Source organism: Telmatherina bonti (genome assembly GCF_933228915.1).
Source record: "Telmatherina bonti genome assembly, chromosome: 5".
NCBI lineage: Eukaryota > Metazoa > Chordata > Actinopteri > Atheriniformes > Telmatherinidae > Telmatherina > Telmatherina bonti.
Genome location: NC_136623.1, coordinates 13,092,917 through 13,118,098, shown reverse-complemented (window position 1 = coordinate 13,118,098; position 25,182 = coordinate 13,092,917). Strand labels below are relative to the sequence as shown.

Genomic DNA, 25,182 nt, shown 5'->3' with positions numbered 1-25,182 from the left:
GACCTGAGAAAGACAGCAGGGAATCTGCCATCTATCCAAGTCCTGCTCTTCTTTTCTTCATCGACACATAAAATCTGCTCTTCTCAAAAGCTTTAAATGTTACAGTGAAGATTACACACACACATATTATCATTAACAAAATAGGTAAAGCAAAAGGGGCTGGGTATGTTTCTGACTTTACCAAAGAGAAAGTCGTCTTGTCAAGTCAAATATGTGATGCAAGTTTTTTTTTTTTTTTTTTACTGCTGTCAAACTTTGTCAAAATGCATGCAGAGAAAAAAAACTAAATGTTCACGAGAACAGTTTTCATGAATAAGTCAACAGAACTGTCAGTGTGGTCAGACATTTCGTAGCTGTATTTTCACATCATTGTCAAGCTTGTTAAAAGCTAACTTTTTTTTAAAAAGGAAAATGTAAACTATGCTAATTTCCATTTCTGCTTTATTGTTCTTTAGAAACTGCGGCTTTGGAGTGAATAAATTGAGTTGTGTTGTGCCTTCCAGTGATATTGGTGGCTTTACACATGACTACTAAACCAAAAGGAAGGGGCAGTGGAGGAGAAAGTATGGATGTAGATATCGTGACATCACTCACTCATGCACTGCTGCTCTGAATTGGAACATTTTGGCCATTTTCATTGTTGGTCTTTGAAACCAAAATCTTCCAAGGAAGGGCGAGTGTGAACTAAGAGATATGGAAACTATGTGGGTCAGCACTGTATGTTGCAACTTATCAATCTCCATGAGCCTAAACATTTGCTTCTTTTTTGTCTGTTCTACATTAAATGTCATTATGTGTAACAAAAGTACTACTTTCTAGTTTATTGTTCTTCCTCGCCTTCCACAACATAAGTGGTTTTTCCTCCAAAATGAACGCTTAAACTTGTGTTTAAATTAACAACAAAATGTGTGAGTGTTCACATTGAGCCTCTAAAGTCATATGGCGATTTCATCCCCATTCCAGGAGGAGAATAAAAAATGAACTGCAAGAAGAAGGAGGAGTGGAAAGAGTGATTGGAAAGCTGTGGGAACCAGAGACGGAGCAGGGCAGAAGAGGACTCAGGGACAGCAAATAGAGGAAAAGAAAGTAACACAGATGTGAGAGATGAGAAAGAAGGTACAGGAGTGGAAACAAGCAACCAGGGAGGTTCACATATGGAGGCATCAGAAGGAGGAGAAAGAAAGAGAGGGATGTTTAGGGCAGAACAGCACCGAAGAAAAAAACAAAGCAGGACTTTGTGATTTTCTGCAAGAGATGCGTTGAAGGTGGTGGGCTGGGAGATGAGAGATGAGGTGAAAGAAAGATGGAAAGGAGAGAACAGCAGCAGCATTTCACGAAGAGCTGGAAAGAGAGGGCGGACGGGCGGACACACGGGTGGGCGAGAGAGCGAGCCAGAGGGGAAGGGAAGGGAGGGAGGTGGGGGTGGGGCTTGTGAACAGCCGCAGCCAGTTAGAGACTGGTGTGGTGCTCTGCAGGGTGAATCTTACCCTGGCAACACAATGGAGAGGGGGGAGAGGGGGGAAGAGGGGGGAAACGGTGGACAGGTGAACAGATGGCTGACTGACTGAGAGACAAGCTGATCAGTGCAATACGGACGGTGTGTGTGTGTGTGTGTGTGTGTGTGTGTGTGTGTGTGTGAGAGAGAGAGAGAGTGAGGATGCGCATGCACTGTAATGTTCATGCACATAACATTCACTGCGAGTGAGAGTGGGAATGAAAACACAGAGCCTGAGAGGGAAAGTTGCCCATGCTTGAACTGTATACTTCATAAAATATCAGTTGCAAGCCTGTCAAGTAAAAAAAGTGTGTGAATAAATAGTACTTATAAGTAGGGCTGAAGTATAAATCTTCTTTTTTAAACATTGCAATTTAAAAATTGCAATAATGAAATCACAAAGGAGCGCTACTAATTGTCATGTTACACAGCACCTGGTCCAGGTTTCAGACCCACAGCGTCCACCGCTTCACAAGTCCACTCGCTTCAGTCGTCATTCTGGAGTCTTTCTGCCACGACAGTCATTTAAAAATCATGTGACAGCTGTGGAGTCACATTGCATCTCAGACTAATTCTCCATAAATGACTGGAAATGCTGTAACAAAAGGCATCAAGTTCAGATAACAGTCCAACATGAATATAGATGAAAGGTCATATCTCAGAGAACATGTTAATATTCTTATTAAACTTTTTTAAAGCTATATTTGAAGCTGCAATGTGGCTCCAAAATGACTTTGATGACGGTAGTTTGAGCTTGTTCAGCATAACGTGTGTGTTTTCTCCAAGTCCATGGAAGAGGATCAAAATAATTATTATTTCTGCTTTTCAGGCGGCTGAAGCAACATATTTTCTAACATGCAGTCTCTGACTGCTGGGTTTCCCAACCTGTGGTTCTTGGACCCCCCCCAAACGGGCCTCCAGAGAGCACAGAGGTCCACTAAGCTTTGAATGTTCACAATTAGTGTGATCCAAATGAAGCTTATGTCCACACACAAATGAGTTGAGCTGTGTTGTTTTTTTTTTGTTGTTTTTTTTAATCTTTTTAGTCATTCGGGTGTTCCTTTCACACGGAACCAGTATTTTGGGATTCTGAAAATGCTAACTTTGAAACAAAGTTGCCAAGGTGAATAAATGGGATTAATCAAAAAGTAAGAGGTACTTATAAGGCCATACCTTGTGTGTTCGAACGATCCTGGTCCGTATGATGTGTGGTTTAGTCAGCGAGCTGGTGGAGCTGCTGTAGTGTTGTTCATGTGTGTCCTGATAACCTTGACTTTTCCTTCACCATTTCATTAATGAGGCATGTCTGAGGAACACCACAGTGCATATTATTTGTCCTTATTTTAAAGACAAACAGGTTGATAATTACCTCAACTTTATTTTGATCAAAGGGGAACTACTCAGCCAGAATGCAGACTAATGAAAGCTCAAAACCAAGCATGCTTTCAGCATGGGTTGGGCGGGGGGCGGCCCACATTGTTTTGGTAGTTGCATGAACGAGGTCTTTGGGAAAATAAGCTCACCTGAGTTCAGACACATGCTGTGGTGTGAGTAAGATAGATGACATCACACTGTTTATAGGACAAAGTATAAACCTGTTCCAGAGGAAATGTAACCTGCAGGCTTCAGTGTTTTGGCCACAGGTTGCATCTTGCAGCTGCTAAAAGAAGCCATTCATGTCTCAACTTTCCATCCTTGCATCAGAATAAAGAGCTGATGATATGTTTATGTCATGTCTTTCTGTGTGAACAGAAGCTGAAATTTAAAGGGTTTGAATCGCAGACTAACTTTGTAAGAAAGCATGTTGTATAACTGTTTGTCTCTATGTGTGTGTGTATATCAGACTTTTGCACTTTTTATGCATGATATGCAAAGTACAGACAAGATAAAATGTTCAGTCTGTCATGTCTATTTTCGTAGTTGGGAATAATCAGAAAATCACCTTCATCTGAGTTATTAAAGAATAAATAATTGTTTTTAAGATCCCAGTTCATAACATTTACCGCAAAACTTTAATGTAATGCAATTTATGAATATTTTCATTAGTGTCGTATTTCATGGAAATAATTTTCATTTCCTTAGAAGATGAAATGAAGATACCCAAAAATGCACTTGCGCTACACTGCTTGGCCATGCAACTACAGAAGCCCAGAAAGGACCAAGGACCTAAAAGGACCACTCTGTCTCAACAGTGTACCTTTGTGTTTGGTGTTTGGAATGAAGTACAATTGCTTAAAATAACTAATACATGTCAATGGCAGGAGTTAGACTTGTTGACCATTCTCATAAAATCAAAAATGTTTTTTGTTTTTTAAGTATAAATGATGAACAGACCAGTATGTGACCGATCAATGATGAAATTCTCCTAAATGGTATGATGAAGTTTGTAATTTTAGGAAAAAAATTAAAAACTAACAATTCATCCTGTGGTCTGGGTGTACGTTAACTTTGTGCCCAAAATAAAACATGCATTGCTCCACGCTCTGGAGATGACCAATCAGGGCACATTGAGCTTCAACAGAGAGAACCAGCTTCCCTGACTTGAGTTTTTATGCATACAGATGCTTAAGAAAATGCTGCGGCTCTGGCACTTTAATGAAGACATAGAAGATTAAGAAAGAACGGAACATGAATGTATAAAGGGTAAAGTGCATTGTGAACGCTGTGCCATTCTTGTGAAGAGACCTTAAATGTGTATTGGAGGCTTTTTGGGCATCTGATATACTGTATGTGCTAATCAAAAATAACTTAATAACTCTTTAAAGTTGATATTTGTAAAGCTAGACCTCTAAAGATGCTCAGCAATGTCTGATCATCTGGAAGTTTGCTCCTTTGCATGTTTATATTTTTGTTGATGTGGCCACTTATTTTTGATGTGTTCAAAATAATCATAATCAACAGAAGTGATGATTAAATACAAAGGTGGGGCCAAACTTTTAATGAATTTGAGTTATCCCAGCAGCCAGTCCTTGTTGAGTTAAGCAGGCGCTGCTGTACATGCTTTGGAAATAGGGTCAATAATACGGTCAAAATGGTTTTTACAATTAAAGATTTGCACCACGACATGGGAACAGCACACCAACACGGCTCCAGTGTCATCACAGTTTTGTTAGCATACTCTGCATCTCTTTGTATCCTGACAGTTGGGGCAAGAGGTCCACGCCTCGATCACGTCTTCCATGCAGCCTTCTGTCACATGGCATCATTGTCAAGCTGAAAATTGGTGTGTTTATTTTATATTCCCAGCGATTCTTTTATTCCCCCTCATTTTTTTTTAGGTCAGGGCACACACTTATCTGCACAAAAACTGCCACCGCGGAGTGTGTTTTCCACAAACTGTGGACAACAAAGCGTTTGGTGGTGGCTCCTGTGCGTTAAATTTGCATTAAGCTGCAGATCACAGGGCCGGCTTGTTCTGCCGAGACCGAACAGCTGAAACAGGAGACAGTCTCTGTGTTGGAACAAATCTTTCTAATAACCCGTTTCCGTGGGTAGATAAAACGCAGCTTTGACACTGCGATGATAATAATGGCTTTGAGTTTTAATGAGACTCATATCAAAAGGCACCATTGTTATTAACACTGAAAGTCTCTTTACCCTTACATCCAAATGGCATCATTACCCTCTTGCCCTCACCTGTTTTTTAGGATTTGAGGCTAATTCATCTAAAATGAAAGGAATCTCTCTCTCTCTGCCTCCTCTGGGTGTAATCTTAAGCTGTTGCAGGTACGCGTTTCCGCCAGCTCCACTTCCCAGGCTGAATTGCATGCAGTTGAGTCATTTTCACTTAGCAGTGATTGTGCGCAGCAGGAGTCATGAAACATGTGTCTTTGTTTTAATCAGACTGCTATGCGACTGCCGACACACCTGACACAGCGGGCGGGCGTTAATTAAATATAGGGCGTGTGAAATATTAAATATGATCTGAAAATAATTTGTTTCACGTATAATCTAGTGAAGGATTCACTTGGAAGGCGTCCTTCTTGTTAAGTTTAGCTTTAATTGAGTCTCCTATCAGAGGATTTGCATGCTTGAATCATGCAGTACCTGTTTTTTTTTTTTTTTTTTTAAAGTGCTCCATTACGATAAAGATCAACTTAAAAGCATAATTAATTACATTTCTCTGAATAAGCGTGATTATGTCAGATGTGAAAGGTAATGTTTTTTCATTTTCACAGCCTCAATATTCACAGCGTCCAGCTCCTTTTGTCAGCATCTAAAGAGCAGCTGACTAAAGATGGAAACTGCGATTTGTATTTACTTTCTAACCACAGGAAATTATAGTCCTTTTTTTTATAGGTTTCATTGCACAGGATTTCTTACTTTTGGCACCATTTTGGGCTAAAGCTCATATTTGGACCACAAGACGTTCTTCCGCTCCAGTTTTTGATCCATTTCACTGCAAGGATATAACTGCTTGGCTGTATGGTCAAGGGCCCACCAGGCAAAGCTACTTAACAGCAAATCTTGTTTAGCAGAATCCTCTCAAAAATAAGAACCTTTTTCTATCCGTCCCTCTCCCCAGCGTCCCTCTTTCTCTTCTCACCAATTCCAAAATTGTGCCAACGCTGTCACAACCTGACCGCCGTTATCTGACACCGCTGCGTGCTTCATGGCTCACTCTTTAGCCTTTAGCTTTGCTTAACCACTTTTCTCCATGAAAAGCTTCACACTTATTACCAGCACTGGTGATTTGGGAATGAATGGAAAGGTGCAATTCCATGTTGGTGTCTTCTGACGTGAGGCTTGGGTTTAAACTCGGTTTTATTTCCAGTGCAGCTGCTGCATCCGGCCACTTTGTGAAGATAAGGGGGATCTTTATTTTTTTGTTTATTTGTCTTTAATTTTTAGGCTCTCTCAGGTTGGAATAATTTTTTTCACCTTCAAATCAAGACCTCTGTGAAGCACCGGCTTGCTGAGCAAGTGCAGATTTAGTGGTAATAACTTGCTTTCATGAGGACAACAGATGTTCCAGCCGTTGACCTAAGAAATCAATTCAGGTTTATCAGAGACAACTTTTCTGCTCATAGAAGATGCTTCTAAAAAAAAAAAAAAAAAAAAAAAAAAGCTCTGCTTTATGCCATCATTTGGGTCAAACTGTTCATCTGACCCCAACTGCCTCATTTTTAATTCAATGAACAGCGTAGGAGTCGGCTGCAACCATGTTGTTCATTTGTGTTTGACAAACAAAGCTGGTTTTACTTGTTGGTCTAGAAAATGGTGGTGGGAAGTGAAAAGTGTACATGACAGATTAAATGTAAATGTGCCTCCCCCCCCCTCTCCCCCCCCCCCTTCTCCTCCTCTACCCTTCTCTGACCGCTTCAGACGTTGCGAAAGAAAGGCTTTAATGGCTGCAACAGCCCCGAGCCAGACGGCGATGACTCCATCGACCAAAGCCCGCTAAATGACCGCAAGACCGAAGACCTGGACAGCCTCTTCAAACGCTACGGCGTGAGTACCGTCACACTTTTGTCACCTTAGCTAACCTGCTCTTTCTGTTCTCCTTCTCCTCTTTCTCTATCTACTTCCTCTCTGTCTCTCTCTCTATGTGCCCTCCTCCTCTTTTGTTTGGGGAACGAAGGCTCTGAACAAGAAAGAGCACCGGGACTCTGAGAGCCCAGACCCCGAGGAGCCCTTCTCCCTCACCCCCCGCACTGAAGAGAAATACAAAAAAATTGACGAGGAGTTTGATAAAATGATGCAGAACTATAGGCTGTCAGTGAGTACCTCCCACCACTCTGTGTAACCCTGCCCCCCCCCCCCCTCCTGCTGCTGCTGCTGCTGCTGCTGACCGGACGAGGTTTCCAGCTGCTGATGGCGGTCTGATTACTCACAGAGCACTCGCCTTCACCATTTCCCCACCAACCCACCCTTTTACCTTTGTCACCTCGCCTCCTACCAACAGCACCTACTTCCACCTATATAACCCCCCCCCCAACAAACCCCCACCACTCCATCAACCGTGTGTGCCTGAGAAAGATACACAAAGCAGAGCTAAACTAGCAAAGCAGTAAATGACTGTTCTCATCACTTAGTAACCCTGATCATTTCAATTATTTTTGTTTTGATGACAAATATCTTAGCCAGAAATGCTTCCATTACGCAGATATGGTTGAGTCTAAACTAGTTTAACATACTGAAAGAAAAAAATTGTAAAGGAAATAAGCATAGTTTACTTTATTTTACGACTATTTGCAGTTTTTTTCCCCCAAGTTTCCTGGAGTGGAATGAGTTTAAAATAATCCTATGCAGGCTGATTATACTTTCAGTGAATACAATGTAAATTATTCACATTGTTTCAGAGGTGCAGCTTTGCTAATAAAGCAGATAAAAGTAATAAAACAAGCAAGACTAACAAGATATATGACAAGCTTTAATGGGATTATTCATGTCAAGTTATAATCTCCACAGTCAAGAGCATCCTCGGGAGAATCGCTGCTATAATAAACTGTTTCTGGTGCCTCTAAAACTTAACTGAACTATAAGACTCAACAGAGGGAGACAAGTGTTAACTAGGCTCCTAGTTTTCATGAAAAGTTGGCATAGCAACCGGCATTGTAAGGGGAAATCATATTTTATGGTAATAATAAACACTTTTGGAGCTTGGCTTTGAGCTGTCGGCTTGCTCGGCTGAAAATACCATTCATATAACACAAAGCAATATTAAAGGGAGAAAAAAAAGTGGAGCATTTGCCAATGCGCAGTGTGTACCATCGCTGAGGATGCAGTTATGAACTTGTTAATAGTGTTCCTGAGGTCAGTTAAGTCTCAGTGTAGTTGTGCTTCTCAGGCTGGATGTGCTACAGACATTATCCAGGTTCTGCCTTCTGACTGGCTCTCTGCCAGAACCTTTTTAACCGCTTGGCTCCTTTGCCAATTTCTCAGTGATTCATTTTTTTCCCTCTGTGCTCAATAATGCCATTAATGTCACTTTAATGAGTAGCACTTAATTTACAGCCCCATTCCTGTCTCCCTGCCTGTCTGATTGGTCATTTGGGATGGGATGCAGTCACATTTAGGCGCTGCAGTAGAATTAGGCTGCAGGTTACGATCGTAGCACTGTACCTTGGTGAAAAGTCTTTTGTCTGCTATGTTGGTAACTGTTTTTTAATTATAACGTGACTTCAGTGTAGTACTGCGAAGTAAAAAGGCAGATTTAAAACCAGGTCTGTGAGAAGAGCACAGTGTGGAACATTCATTGGTGATTGTTACTTTTGTTGAAGCAAAACACAAGTATAAATGTATTATTCATATATTTATTCATTGATAGACACGTAAGCAGTTTGAGGCTATTTTTATGAGTAAAAGCAGCGTTTCAGAAAAAGTGTTCAAGCAATTTTTGCACATTACACATCAGAAGTGACTTAGCAGAGAAAACAATCCGCTACTCGTCTTAATCAGATTAGTGAGTTCCTCTCCTTATAAATCTGACCTAGCCTTTTTTTTTTGTGCTATGTGAGCTGAAAGGAATCTTAAAAGCTTTTCTCCAAAGAGAAAACCACAGCAGAAGGAGAATAGAATTCAATCTACCTCCTCATGAGACGTGCAGCTCCCGGTGCACAAAGCCTGGATGCTAGCTGCTATATGCTAGCTGAATGATGCTGGCAGGCTAACATCCTCATCACCATGCTGCTGCTCAGCGTCTCCACCAGCATGTCTACCTGCCTGGTTCGTCCAGTGCACCTTTCACTGGCAGCGAGCAAGCGGAAGTGTTCAGCACCACCCACCACTCCTCCCCTCTTCATCATAATCCCCCTGCATGACAGCTAGGGGCCGGGATATACAAGCTTAATCCCACTTGTACTAAAATGCCTCCTGAGGCAGGGAGAGAGTGGCGAGGCAGAACGGGCAGGACACTTGGCTTAGTGAGGCCCCCCAAGCTCACGTATCTGTTCTGGTACTCTAGAAAAAGGGCTAGGCAAGAAAAAAGGGAGCATTTATATTTGTTTTTTTTTTTTTTCATTGGCAGGTCTCTGGTTTGATCCCTTTCTGGCTGTGAGATTCAGGGTTTGGAAACTGAGTATGGAATGGATTTATTTCTCTTAACAGCCACCTCCATGGTGGCCCTGAGCAAAAGGCAGAATGTTTAGTCTCCATTTAGTGGGAGTATCAAAGGAAACATGGTCTTACTGAAAATACCACATAATATAATTACATAAAAACGATTTTCAAATGTTTAGCTTTTAGTTTGCAAGAAAAGGATTGGTGTGATCACTCGCTGAGATGTGACAAGGTATCAGACCTTTTTGGAAAAATAATAATAAATAAGTTAAAGAATTCAGCTAATGTTGATTTATCGTACAGCTGTAGTCGTCATAGTCAACGTATCCCAGCAGCTAACAAATATAATGCGACAATGCTGAAGTTTATTGTGATAATAGATGAAAACTTTCAAAGGCTTCCAGGACAAGAGGAAAGCAAAGGGAAACTAGGTCAAGAGTTTAATTCATTCTCGTTTTCCCGTTGCATCTGGGAAACACCCTTCTTGAGAAAGCTTCTGTGAGGGATAATAGATTTTATTTTACTTCTCTTGCTAAAAAAAAGCCTTGAGCGTCTTTACACAAACCTCCAGAAAAGCTCCAGGTCAATTATTTACCCAACTAGATCTTATTTCTCTTTCTCGGTTCCCATCTTTGGCTCTAAATCTGCAGGATGATGGACAGCACCCAGTTCAGTCTTCTCTCTGCAATTAGGAGCACTGGTGTTCAGTGGAGTTAAAGTGGGAAGATGTACAATCACTTGTAATTCCCCAACAATATGATTACTTTTCAACCTAACAGAACAGGGAGATGATGGAGTTAAAATTCATATTAACACAAAATATGAGGAGGTTCTGCAGCTGGGTCACGAATGCCATTGCAAGCAGGAGCCGGCATGCTCACAGGAATCATGCAGAGAAGTGAGCAACACATCTCTGAGAACCAGATGCGAGTTGTTGCAGTTTGGCAGCAAATTTGCTCATATTAGGACTAAAATATGCAGTGTTGAAATATGGTTTCTTAAAGAAACTTTCAAAGCCTAAGGAAAGTTTTTGATGAGTAAAACATTTCTGTTAAGCAAAATATTATTTATTTGTAGAATAACCAGAAAATGTATAACGTTTGCTGAAATATAAGATTAAATTATTATTATTATTATTATTTATTTATTTATTATTTATTATTATATTTATTTATTATTTATTATTATTTCGATTAAAAAATGAAATTATGTTTTCATTTATAAATATAAATGCATATCTATTCCTACAACTTTACCATTTAGGCCTCCCTGTGCTTAGTGTTCCTGTTCCAAATGCTACAATATATAATTTATTTAGTCTCTTTTTCATCTATTTCTGTATATTAAGCCTCTACATACACACACTTTATCAAACATTTAATCTGATCCAACCTTTACTGCAGTCTAGTAAATGTATTAACAGTAAAAACTTAAAAAAAAAAAAAAGAAGAGAAACCATGAACACAACCATCCACCTCTGAGGAGACGTATTCTTCCCTGCCCCTGTGTCTACCCCCTCAGCATTAACCTCACCTCCCATACACCCACACCATGTATCCCTTCCCTTTCCCCTCAGCTTGGGCAGCGTGTGGTGGTGCAGTGCTGTTAGCTGCTATCTTCACCATCCCAGGTCACCACTTACAGCTCTGGCTGCGCACTCTCTTTTGCAAACTTCCTTTTTGCAGTAAGATGGGTGGATTTGGAATCCAAGACAGCTTTAAAGCCTCATTGGTTTGTGGACATGTGGACACTACAACGTCAGATGACCTTCGTGGCAAGAACGGTTTCAGGGGAATTATAAGCATTGTTTATGAACTGTGGCTCAGTAATTGTGAAAGTAATGAATATAGTTTTTATTTTTTTGTTTATGAAAAAAGGAACAACTGCCATATGTATGAACTGCCATATATTTGCTAAGGAATTAGAAATGATAGACACTCACAGCACTTTCTTTAAAAAAAAAAAAAAAAAGTAGTTTGGTCAGAATTTCAGGTTTATCCATTTTAGCTGCTTTTTTTCCCCTTCCTGTCGAAAAATTAAGAAAAAGAATTCTAAATTTTTCAGCTGGAAAAGAGGTGGAGATCAAAGACAAGAAGGTGCCCTTGTCCTCCTCAGCATTAAACTGGGTCCCAGGCAGTGTGAGTACAGTGCGGAGCAGCACTGGCCCATATTCCATATATAGAAGTCCTTATTTCAGATTGAGTTGGGACAGGGTGAAATGGGTTGGATGGCTGGACAACCTCGGGTCCTTGGCCTTTATTTTTTAGCACCTTGTGCTGCCTGGTCATCCACTATTAACAAATCAGGTGATAAAAGTTCAATTTAAAAGGAAATTTTTTTGTTCTGTTGGATAACTAATAGTAATGCTGGGCTTTGCTTTTCAAAGCAAGCTTATCTAGGATAACTCCTGGAATTCCCAGTAGCACATTTCTGGAGGGGGGTAGTCGTTGCTGCAATGTGACACGCACAAAGTGAAATGTCACCAATAACTTGATGCAATAACCCGCTGCTGCTACAAGACTTTTAACCTGGCATGAAAGCTGAAAGACGACACAGCTTTTTGGCCTTTCCACCAAGTCACCTTGCATGTGAAAACTGAGCGAGTGAGTGTGTTCAGAGAAGGATTCAATAAGTTTTTTTTTTTCTTTTTGAAGAGTTCATTTCCAAAACTATTTATTTCAGTTAAATTCCAATCCTTTAGTAAATGCAATCCTGAAAATACAAATGACAAATATTTTACTGTACAAAGAAAACCTGTGTTGATTGTTTGTTTTTAGGATGAAAATAATCTAAAACTTGGTGCAAAATCTTTGATTTTATGTAGTATTTAGTCAACTATTCAGAAATACCAACTTAATCCTTAAATAGTTTTGATATCACAGTGAAACAGAAAAATTAGCATTAAATCTTAACTCTCACTGATGGCAATGCATTTTTTTCCCTAAATATATAGTTTCCAGTTAAAAAAAAAAAAAACTTTCGTAAAAGCTTTTAGACGTTCCCAGAAAATCAGTCAGATGGTCAGCAGGTTATATTTTAGACATTATAGGACAGCAATAAGGTGGGAAAATATCAGATTTTTCTCTTATAATTACAAAACATTACATGTGGTTTTGGAAAATCTCTTCTTGTGATTGGTTGAGTTGTTGCGATTGTGTTTGCATCACTTTAAAACTCGTTTGCACTGCTGCTGATCACTAACTGGTCACCTGTTCATCACAATACATATCTGTGAATTTATATGTGTGTGATGGATCGTAAACATGACCACACTTTAAGCCCTCTTCCTGTTTTCTCCATCAGTCAACAGTCCCACAGCCCACCTTTCCCATGCCAGTCACCGTGCCAGTATCCAATCAGAACGCGGCTGCGGCGGCAGCCCTCCAGTTCAGCAACAACCCTGCTGGTGCCCTGGTCACCACCACCTCCTTCGTCACCTCCACCCTCACAGATCCCCGCCTCCTGTCACCACAGCAACCTGCTCTGCAGAGGAACACTGTGTCACCAGGGTTACCACAGCGACCAGCCAGTGCAGGTAAGAGACCATGAGGAACACAGCTGGAATGCTTTGGTTTCTTTATACCCTCACAGCACATTTCTAGCTTAGAAAATCAATAACTGGTGGCATTTTCAGATAAATAAGTGTTCTGTTGCAGTACTTGCTGCTCAGTGTAAGATCCTCTGCTACACGGCAATGTTATGGATTCCTGACAACAGCAGCAGCATCCCTTAAAAACCACAACAAAAATGCCACGCTAACAAATCTTGGAACTTTAAAGACAGTTAAAGGAAGACAACTTGAGACCCAATGACTACTTTTTGATGAAAAGTTATAGATATAACTTTAAAAAATTACAACACTGAAGTTTTTTGGTTTTTTTTTAAATTTGTGATCACAGGAAAGGTCACTTTTTACACTTTAACTTCTAGATCATCGGGCTGAAATCCTACTGTGGAGTATTATTTTATGTAGAAAGGGCACATTATATGTGCCTGTGCTTATCACATTGATGATTTAATAAAAAAGATATGTACATATGAGCTTCAAACATAAAATGTAAGACTTTAAGTAGCTGCATGACCTCTACTGTAAATGTGGGTCATGCTGGGTTGAGTGCTAGTTAGCAGCATCTGTCAACACTGTTATGTATGTGGAGCTCAAATCCCTGTTTAAACTTGTGACTGCAGTTCCTCTGTTGGCGACAGTTTCTGTGTTTTTGGCCTACTTTTTCTAGTTTTGTGTCAGAATTTTCTGAAGGGTTTTCTTTCACGTTTTGTGTCCAAAGCAACCAGTTTTCAGCCCCGTCTTCGACACATGTGAGAGTCCTTTTTCCTAAACGACTCCTGTAATTGAATTGACTCAAACCACCTTTTGAGACATGGTTGTCATGGTGATGTAGTTGCTTAAAGTCCTTTTTTTTTCACAAGCACCATCTCAGTGAAATTACAGTTTATATAACAGCAAGTTTTGTTTTTTTTTTGGTTTTTTTTTTTGAGAATTTTGGAGTTGACAAGCTGTAAAATAACCAACAAAATCTGTGTTGGTATATTAATGTTCTACCCAGCTCGCCTGCTCAGCCAGTGTGTTTATCTCCTTCTCTCTTAAATAAGTGCATACTGCTCAAAATGACAGAAATCCATCATTTCTTTGACTTAGACCGGATGATTCCTGCGTGCACTCACTGCTTCTGTGTGGCAACCCAATCACTCACCTTCTGACTAAAAGGATTTGTGCCCCATTTTTGCTTCTCAGACAAGGTTACTTATCAAGCTTTGTTCCGACCAGCATAATCTCATTGTAAGTCAGAATTAGGTGATGTAACGTACAACAAATGCATTACGGCATCTTTCATAACATGCAGTTCTCTGAGGCGGGTGAGTTTTACATAGCTTTAATGGACGCTTCTGCAACCTCCCCCAGCACCCTCTTCTCTTCATAATGCAAATACTCTGCTGTGTCTTTACATCCCTCATTACTATAGAAGTATTAGGCTCATCAGTTTTTGCTTATTGGTGTTTTTTTCATGCATCTGTCCAGCGAGATATTTTCAGTAAGCCCTTATGACCCAAAGTTTATACTTTGCTGAAGAGCTGTTTAGTCAATAAACTAAATCTGCACCAAAGGAGGGAAAATAAGTGTCAGTGCAGAAAAGAAACATCTTCCATTTGAGGAAAATGTGGGTATAATATTTGCTAGAATGAAGACAAAAGTAAATTACCCCTGTGCTTTGTTTAAATGCTTTCTGTGTCGAGGGGAGCAGCAATTCAGTTTGCAACAACATTTTAAAGGAATATCGTGTTTCGAGCATGTTGTTTGCATCTGTTTAGGAGAGCAGGATATGGAACACCTTATGGCGTTTATATGACAAGTTAAAACATCTGGTAGACGCAGGATTTGGAGCAGCGTCCACCCGGTGAGCTGTTAAAAGAGACTGAAATTAAACATTGTTGTTGTGGAACGTTAAACCAAAACCAATGCTGAAAGATTTCTTTGAAGAATTTCGAAGAAATCACCAAAGAACAGCTCTCAGTTCACATTCGCAACCAACTTTTCAGGCATTTGGACCAAAAATAAGCTAGTTAAGAACCTTAAATATTTGTCCTCCTGCAGTACAAGATGCCAGTTGTGTCAATATTGATATCATCATTGTTGTGAGTGTGTGTTCTTAACCTGAGAAACTAAGGTTCTGGGTTTGATCCTGCGAGCCAGATGGAGCCTTTCTGTGTGGTGTTTGCATGTTCTTCCTGTTTCTGCAAGAGTTTTCTCTGTGTGCTCTGGTTTTCCTCCCACAGCTCAAAGACATGCATCCTGGGTTAATTGGTGATTCTAAATTGGCTGCAATTATGGGCAGAGTATACCCGGCTGCTGCCCAGTTCAAGCTGGGATACACTCCCCCCTGAACAAGATTTAGAGGTTATGGAGGATTGACATGTTCAAAGATTGGGAAAAGCAAACTGCATGTAGGAGTTGGCTCTGAAAGCTATATGAGGATCGCTTCTGGTGTTCTCTAACAGAAACGGTCCCTGAAACGGAAGTTCTTGTTAAAAAGTGCTGTAAACGACAGTGGAGAGCTGATTTTGATGGACGATTCGGGGAGTTTACATGAGACATTTAACATGTTTAAAGTAACATATTGGAGGAGAATGAAAAGCGTGGTAAATATTTACAGTTTCCAAGATGAAGCTGTGTGGAACTTCCACTGAATTTCTCAGCTAATCAGCTGTTTTCATCCATGGTGTGAATCACTGTCTTATTAATACACCGTTGCCTACCAACCGACTAGTAGCATCCCATCACAGTTGCATAATTATACTGGGCTGTTTCTGGGGGTGCTCAGTTTGACTTATTATCATTATGAATTCAGCTCTACTTGTGGTTTGCACTGGTGGTTATTTTTCCCAGCAGAATCCTTGTTGTCTTTCTTGAAAGAGTCAGTCTTCTTGAACTGTGTCTGACTTTATGAACAGTAACTGTGAAATTTGCATTATTTTCCAAATATAATATCTATCCACTCATCTTCCGGTGTTAAAGCAGACTGATTTAACTTCCAATAAAGATCATTTGATTTTCACAAACTCATACTATTAAATGCTGGGGTTTTTTTTTTTCTTTTTATAAAATGAGTCTGACAATTTTCCTATTTAGCCAAAGTACCACTGAGAACTGATGAAACCAGCACTTCAATGCTAACTGGAAACTCACCGTTCAAACCAATTAGTCTTCCTGAGAGTGAAATTAGTGTCAATGACAGAAGCTTTCTTATAATGACGTGCTTGATTAAATGATATTTTTAGAAGGGGAGTTGCATCGTTCTTTAGATTAGAGCTTTTCAGGTTAACCGTTTTATATGAGATGATTTAAATGACTTTATATTTACATCATTTTCTTGCCAGGTGCTCTGTTGGGAGGGGATTTGGGAAACTCAAATGGAGCTTGTCCGAGTCCAGTTCGTAAGTAAATCTTTTCTTTTCAAATGCTTCACACACACACACACACACATACAGTATTTTTATATTATGTTACCCACCATGCTGTTTTCTGCTTTTAGGATTTCAGACGGTTTCTGTGCTGAATATTTATGCTCGGCTCATAGTTGCACACACATACATATGCACAAGTATGAAAACACCTGTTGGCTGACAACAGCTGGAGGTCACACAACAAGCTGCTTGTAAACAGTCTAAAGATGAGAAGAGGTTTCAGGGTGTGGGAGAAAAACACAACCAACAGTTCAAATAGAGGAAAAGAAACCAACTAATTTCCAGAGCAGCTTGTCGGAAACTCTGTTAGTTTTCTTTTGCTACTTTTTTCCAGAATTTTAACTAAGAATATTTTAGCTTCATTTAGTACGTTTTGAAACTCTGGTATCCTGACTGGTGGGGTCTGCTGTCTGATTAAAACGCCTCTGAAAGTGAGGTCACCATTTTATCATCTATTGAAATTCACATCAGGATTTGTTCACAAACCAGACTTAGATTTAGTTCAACGCCAACAACAGTTACTGAAAAGAACATTTTTTGCCCCCATTTCTGTTATTGTTGATCCAACAAAGTATGTCTGCAGTTTGGAAATGTTTCTGTTCTCCAACAGCTTTCATCCAAAAGAATAAACATCAACCTGTCTCTAACTGGGACACTTTTCTGGAGTAAGTAACACCCAGAGTCGGGCTGAACTGGCAAGAAAGGAAACAAGAGAGCCTGCTAACATCATGTTGGAAGGATTTTGTTTATAAAAAAAATAAGTTGTTTAACTTAAAAGCTGATTACAAAACTTCACTTACATCACTTTTAGTCACAACAAGTATTTTAGAGTATCGAGCGATGAGTTTGGGGATTTTTCTCAGCACAAATACCAGTGAAAACTGTCAAAACTAACACTTAGAAAAATAGCTGGAAATGCAGAAGTGAAAGAGTTAGTCACTTCTGATTCCAGAAGTCATGACTTAATCAATGTAGAAATTGAATTTCAGAGGTGTGTTCATGTTTCTTACATCAGTCTTAAAAGCTGTTATTTTCCAGTCCAAATACGTTCATTTTGTAGAATGCATGAAGATTTTTTTAACTTGTCATTGCCCAAGTCAGTGAAACTGGATTTCCTGGAATACTTCTGGACACTGTTAATATAATATTCAATTGTGCAAGGGTAGAAAGGGATGCATGAAAGAATACTGCTTAGATTATGTTAAATTCATACAATAGGTAGATCTATCTGAGCTTTTATATCAAAATATAATAATAAATAATAAATGTATTTAATAATAAAGGTAAATTAATCTCCATTCTAGTATTAGTCTGCTTAACTTTCCTGGCCTCAACAGCTTCCAGTGGACTATTCCTCCCCTTCATCCATCCATCTGCACCCCCTTCTTTTATCCTGTTTATCTCAGCTGTTCCCCCCCCATCTTCTCTCTGGAATAATCTACAGCCCTGCCCCACCTCCTCACCGCTCCACCCCACCACCCAACTGTCCCTCGTCTTGGCACAGGACCCTCCTCAGAGGTGACTTTGACACTGGCCAGAGCTCTCCCCTTAAATCCCATTAGACAGGGCAGATACTGCCAGCTAGCCCACAGTAATAGATATGGTGGGAAGGTTTCTTTCTAAATTCACTTGATAAACTTATTGTCTCAGGGTAAGGTGAGCCAAAATGAATCAATACATTTATATTAACTTCCCTGAAGTGTATGAGAGGAACACAACACAGCCAAGTTTCAATATCGATATTAGTTTTGCAAGACCATCACTGAAAGAGGATCCACCATCTATGAGGTCAGGTTCTTTAAAGGAAACTTGAGATTGTTTACTGGTGGGTACGTTTGGTGAGGTGGCCGAATCAACTTTTCTGTAGGTTTGATGTGTTGTATGTCAGTAATTATCTGCGGTGGGATTTTTCCAGCTTGCAAGAACAGCACCAAGAGTCCTACAAATTTCCCAACATGTAACAGCATCGTCCCAGAGCGCCGCTGAGCCGACCTGATCCATCCACATTGCCACTCCCCTCCTTCCTCCATCCTCTCTCTCCTATGTCCCGACCCATTCTCTCATGTCTTCATTCAGGTTTTTCTGTTCCCATTCCGCTCTGCCTTGTCCTATTCTGCTTTTTCATGCCTTAATCAACTCTTCTTCTTCTTCTACTTTATTTTCGCTGCTTTCTGTTTTATTTTTACTTGAACTTTCTGCCCACAATAATCCTCTCCTCTTTTTGATTCCTTTGAATAGAATTTGTTCCATTTTACTTCTTAAATCAACCCACTCCCGACCCCCACCACACACACACACACACACACACACACACACACACACACACACACACACACACACACACACCTCGCTCTTTTTCCATACCCTCCTCCTCTTGGATCTGTTGGCTTCAGCTGTTGTCCAGGGAGTAAGGGCTCCGGGAATGTCACCATTGACGTCACCCAGCATTCCACACATTCCCACGCCCAGGCCCGCGTAATAGGAGACATCACACACATACTCACACGCTGAGGATACTAACACATATACACTCATGCAGTGAGAAGAAGCCATGTAAAGGATAGAAGAAAATACAACAAACAACCGTTTACATCCATAAAGCTCTGATTTAGTCAACTGTTTACCTTAAAAGTAGGAACGCTTTTTAATAAGCCGTGTTTTTTTTTTTTTTGTTTTTTTTTAACAAAGTCACCACGGATACAATTTTTTTTCATCAGGCTGTTTTGAAATACATAGGACAATTTTACATAAAGATAATATTTGTTGCATTTCCTGCTTGAACAGAGCAGTGATGTGTCGGAAATCTGGGGTAGGTGTATGACATGCAACACGGGTCAGTGGTTCAGTTGAAACCAGGGACGTTGCAGTAATGCGGCATGTGCTGCAACCATGTGGGAGCCACAGATACCACTTGCCATCTGTCAGTGCAGATATTTGTCTATTTTGTTGTGTTAGTCCTCAGATTTCTGCCTCCATGTCAGGAGAATGGAGGTGAGCGAGATTCAGGTTTTCGGGTTGAAAGCACTGAGATGGTCAACTTGGGGTGTGTGGATTTTTCTCACGTTGTCTCTTTGCTACTTTGAAGAGAAGCACAGTGTTTGCAGATCAGATATGCAGCAGAATGTATGTTTACCAGCTGCACCTACAACAGAAGCATGATGTGGGGCTGTGTGAGCTGCAGCCAAGACAAGACAGAGGGCTTTTTGCTTTGTGGTAGTTTTGTGCATTTAGTTTTCTGATCGCGTGCAGCATTGTGAGATGTCCACTTTTTACCTCACCTCAGTACAGTAGACTATGCAAGGAATGAGATTACTCAGCAGCCACCACCTGGTGCCCGCTAAATAAATGCTGTGAGGTGCTGGAGTCATTTCATGTACACCAGTTGTTTAATTTAAAGATTACCTTGTTTTCAGCGGGCTAAAGTCAGCACATCACACTTTGCAGAGCTAATCGCCGCCTGATTCCTGTAAAACAAAGTTAAAAGACACAGATAAAGTGGTGTCATGCATGGCAGTTTCAAGCTAACAAGATAATGAAAGACATCAGTCTCTTCAGTAAAGAGACATCGAGTGACACAAATTTATTGGTGTACAATAATGAGAATAAAGTTTGCCGGTTAGACTCCAGCACCGCATCGAGGGAAAACGTGACACGACAGATGATGAGGAAGGACTGGTGTTCACATGCTGGTGGACTTAGAGGACAAATATTTCTGTTGCAGCTCCTTCTTGTGGAGGAGGTGGTGTTGGGAAAGGGGGGGGGGGGGGGGGGGGGGATGTGAGGATGACGGATAGAATAAGATTTTAAAATGACAGAAAAGAGACTGATTGGCTGGGCGAAAAAAGGAAGAAGGACGAGAACAGCAACATCGTGATTAATGCGGAAGGTTTGGGGGGGGGGGGGTGTATAGAGTGACATTAAAGATGCCAACGACTCTACTTGTCACCATTTTTGGTAATCCACATATTTCTCATCTGAGTGTGGACATGACATGAGCTGAGTCTCAAGACATGTCATTTCCTCAGGTGAGTCATTGTTTCTGCGGAGGGGACATTTTGGTTGGTGTGGCGGCAACGTAACTTGAACATAATAGAACATGTTCTGGCCACTCTTGCAGGACGTGAGGTTTCTGACTCGTGACAAAAACGAAGCAAACGGATACAAAAATTATCTCCGTTTATTAGACAAGCAATAAAAAAGAAAAACGTACGTGTTGCGTCCACAAAACAACTACTTAAACAAACAAAAATATAAAAATTATTTTCTTCTGTACGGTCAGAAAAACTGTAGCTCCTCGTCCTGCTACAACAAAATATGGTTCCATGATAATGTTAAGTACAAAAACATACAAAATAAGCATAACTTTTACATGGCTCTAACAGTTGGGACACAATTAAGATCCAGAAGTGCTGAATGAAGAGGCATAAATGTTGCAAGACTTTCGCAAAGACTATTTAAAGGAGTAAGAATGTAATCTAGGAAAAAATACAAAGGCCACTTTATTTTACTGTTGTCACAATAGGAGTACTCCACATACAGAAGGCCACATGTTCAGCACAATCACCGTTTAAATCTTCAGTGCTTCCAGCATCCGTATCAGTATTTTACTCACATTTACAGTATTCTGGTGGAGACTAAACCTCAGCTGATAAAGTCAAGCCTTTCATCATCATTGCCAGATACCTCGGACAGCATGTGATCAGTTTTATGCTTCAGCGTTTGTGTGGAATCAAACTTTTCTCCTTCTGTAAGCTGTAAACGATTCTAAGTGGGCAGCTGAAATCTGGCAAGTTCAACTTTACGAGACCCAGGAAAAGAAAGTACTCAGCGACTGCCAACAGTTGTCTGTCAATAATGTGTTCTGGGTCTTTGTATTTATTTTTTTTTTTTTGTGCACATTTGCAACAAAAGAATGCATGTAGGTTTGGAGTAAAGCTGCCTTCGTGAGAGAGCAAAATACTAAACTACTGGAAGAATCTGCAGCTGTGAATTCACGCAAAACTTAAACTACACCTATATAAACAAAGATGTCAGCGCTGTGGGCTGAAACTCATGTTGGCCTGAGAGCACCTGTATAACACATGTTCTTTCCAGAGCTGTGTGTGTTTGTGTGTGTAGTTCTCAGAACTTTGGGTCGCCACAAAGCCGCTACCCTCTTCCTTTATCCACAAACATGAACGCAACGCAGGCAGCAGCAGATTCCTGTCAGTCAGTGGCGTTCACGTGTAATCAGAGGGTGGGAAAGATTTCCCCAGGCGGTACTGATGGAGGGAGCGTCCACCATGTGTCAACAGCACACAGGTGATTCTCATTGGTCAAGCGCCTGCTGGGACACCAATTCCCTTTTCCATCTCTAGTGACTCCCTCTCTTTTCCTTCATCCCTAAAATCCCTTCCACCTCCTTTTGTGCATCTGTTCTTTCCCTGTTCTTTCCTTTCATTAATTATGTCTCCCTGTCACTTTCCATTGCCTGCTTCGAGCCCTACCTCTTTCCTCTCATCCCGTCGTCCTCTCTTAACCCTGTACGCCTTCCTCGCTTCTCACCTTACTTTTCTTTATTTCCCCTTTCTACCGCCTGCCTCCTCCTGTGGTTCTCCTCTGTTCTTCCTTCTTTATTAACCGGCTTCCATCCTCCCCCTCTTCCGCGCTCTTCCTGATTACAGCCGAACTGATCTGTTACTAGTTTCTATCTAAATTCAACACATTTTTTTTAAACAAAAGAAAAACAAGTATTGCCTTGTATGACTACACCCTCAAACATCTTCCTCGCCTTGCAGTCGCTCCTTTACTCTCCATGTTTTTAGCTGCCCCCTTCCCCTCCCCTCCCTTTCTCTCTGTCTGCTTTCCCTCCTGCTGAACTGATAACAGAGATAGCATTTGTGTTGTTGTTGTCAAGTTGCCTTTATAGTGTGTGTGTGTGTGTGTGTGTGTGTGAGTGTGTGTGTGTGTGAGACTGAGATGAAGCAGAGTCACATGCCACTGTCATCTGGAGGCAGCGTCATGGAGAAGTGCTATCTGCTATCACACACACACCCTTGTTCCTCACTTCCAAGGGGAATACTGTATCTGTGTGTGTGTGTGTGTGTGTGTGTGTGTGTGTGTGTATCAGGACTGGGAAAGTCCCCACTGTCCCGTTTTTATACACTCTATGGTTGAGTCTCTGTTTGAATCTACTTGTCTTTTAACCTCAGCTGCACGGACAGGCTGCTGTCTGCTGGAGTCTTGTTGTCATGACAGCCAGACACCCCCCCCCCCCCCCTCCCCTTACACCTTACGTCCTCACAACTTTTTTTTTTTTTTTTTTTTTTTTTTTATAAAACACACCAGTTTGTTATGCATGAGAACAGTTATATGGTTAAAATGTATTTGTAGTGTGGGAATATGTTGCAGAAATGTGCGAAAGAAGAAGAATTTCATGTTTAAAAAATGTAAAATAGCATGTTAACGTTTAGGTGTTCACACGCAGGCAAGTTTTGCTGTTCTGCAACTCGAGCTTGTCACGTACTGGGTGTTGTTGTATCTCAGAGTAACCGCCGTGTTGTCATGTAGGTGATAGGAATGTGACAGTTGCGCAGGTTCAAAGAAGGGTGTGTTCAACTGTAATATTCTGTAAAGCGACCTGACGTGCTGCAGGAACGCCCCACTCAAACACAAAGACACCACAAATTCTGCTCAAAAATTTGATTTTGTATTGCAAATCAGATTATATTTTTCTTTTTCCTTCTTTTTATCAAACCTAAAAGAAAAGACATGAGGACAAGAATTTTTACTTGCAACTAAAAGAGCATTTTTTCTTCAGGGTCCTCACAGAGCCTGTTTGTTATGACACACTGTTGCTCAGGGCAACGTCTTCCTTTGGGTGTTTTGACTCCGTCCAATACAAGCAGCAGAAACATATTAACCCACAGATGAAAATACTTTTCAAACTCCTTGTTGGATCATTTATGAAACATAAAACTACATGTTTACTTTTTATAAATATTGTTCACTAACAGACTACTTTGAATTCACATGTTTAAAAGTCAGTAGATTAACTCACTGGTTAAACAATTTAAATCTAAAACACTAAAAACTAAACTTCTAATTTAATCAAGGATGGATGAATTTTTGTCTTAAACTGGCTTTAAACTTTAACAAGGGTGAATTTTTGACTAAGCCTAGTCTCAGCCTTTAATAACAAAGTATGCTCTTAACAATTATAAGGTATTGAAAGCCGAAACCAGTAATTTCATTGCATTTGAGAACTTTACACTGATTGATAGAGAATTGTTCTTCTCAGGCTCAGTGACAGAGATACTGACTGCATAAGAAGGATATTTTTTTACAGTGTGAGGTGGAAAAAGCCCAAAGACATTTGTCTGTTTTTGTGTACACCGAGTCGAGACGTGTGAAACAAAAGAGGCGAGACGAAGACAACGAGAGCAGAAATAAAATAGTTCTGGAGAAAGCATGACACAGTTTTGATGTGAATGAGCTGCAGAGCATCAGAACGCTGCCAAAAAAAAATTTTTTTGTGTGTGTTTGAGCTGCAGAAATGATGAGGAACGTGTGGTGCGACAGCGTGATCCAACTCGCTAATGAGAACAAAAACACACACAAACAAAGATAGATAAGTGCAGACAGTTCACAGGTAGATACAGATCCTGAAAACATCAGACGAGACGAACACCTCCTTCTACCTTTCCTCTTCACTAAACCTCACTCTCTCCATTTGTGTCTTTCCAGCTAATGGCTACATCAGTGCCAGGGCCTCCCCTGGCCTCCTCTCTGTATCCAATGGCAACAGCCTGGGGAAAGTAGTCCCGGCTAAGTCTCCACCTCCACACAGCCCTCAGATGGTCAACAGCTGTAAGCCAGACCTGAGGGTCATCACTTCACAGAGTGGCAAGAGCCTCATGCAACTGGTGAGAAGCCTGCATCTGATCGGGAAGAGCAATTAAGTTCAACTGGAAATTAGTAATTGACTACAAAGTGTCTGGCACATTACCAGGGTAACACTGTTGCTTTTTTTTTTTAAACCTAAGCAGTAGCAGCAATCTTTTTTTTCCTTCTACATGTCATTGTGCCGTTGGCTTGGAATCTTATACTGAAGGTTTCATTCAAGAAATGCTCTCATTAATAGATTTCTACACATACTGTGTGACTCTGATATGTAAGAAAACATCGCAAATTCAGCTAAACTGTGTTTAACAGTGTTTTTAGTTATAAAACTTTGAATAGCTGTCACGATGAGTGGTAGGGGTGTGGACCCAATTGCAGGACGGGAGGCAGGAATGCAGAATCTAGACGGTTTATTCCAAGAACTGAAGCAAGACAACGCCGGTGGCATGAAAACACAAGAAGCTAACATATGACTAACAGAATGAAGCAGCAATGGGGAACAGAAATGAAGGGGTATAAATACTGAAATACAGAACAAGAAACAGATGAGAAGAAAACTAATCAGATCAGGTGAATCTAATTAACAGGAACAAAAGTTAAACAAGAAACAAGTGAACTAAACAGGGAAAACTACAAAATAAAGCAGGAAACCAGGAACTAAAGAGAACACAAAACATCACATCATGACAATAACTTTTTCAGTCAGTATAAACAGCTGTGTGTGGGCAGAACAAGTTCAGGATTTTTATCATTTGAACTATTTCATATATATACGAGTTGTCTGAGGACACTCCCTACAACCCTGCAATATTAATATTAATATT

At 40.5% G+C, this 25,182-nt stretch overlaps 1 protein-coding gene across 21 annotated transcripts in view; it reads left to right on the top strand.

Moving 5' to 3' along the window:
• mef2d (myocyte enhancer factor 2d) overlaps nucleotides 1-25,182 on the top strand; it is a 100,645-nt gene that overhangs the window by 56,892 nt on the left and 18,571 nt on the right. For 10 of the 21 annotated variants that reach the window (XM_079240079.1, XM_079240074.1, XM_079240077.1 and 7 more), the window contains 5 exons: nucleotides 6,821-6,946; nucleotides 7,077-7,214; nucleotides 12,800-13,031; nucleotides 16,391-16,447; nucleotides 24,203-24,381. In XM_079240079.1, the coding sequence (XP_079096205.1) occupies nucleotides 6,821-6,946; nucleotides 7,077-7,214; nucleotides 12,800-13,031; nucleotides 16,391-16,447; nucleotides 24,203-24,381 (732 nt within the window). The remainder of the gene's footprint in view (nucleotides 1-6,820; nucleotides 6,947-7,076; nucleotides 7,215-12,799; nucleotides 13,032-16,390; nucleotides 16,448-24,202; nucleotides 24,382-25,182) is intronic. The other 11 variants (XM_079240076.1, XM_079240069.1, XM_079240075.1 and 8 more) reach the window with 2 other exon arrangements.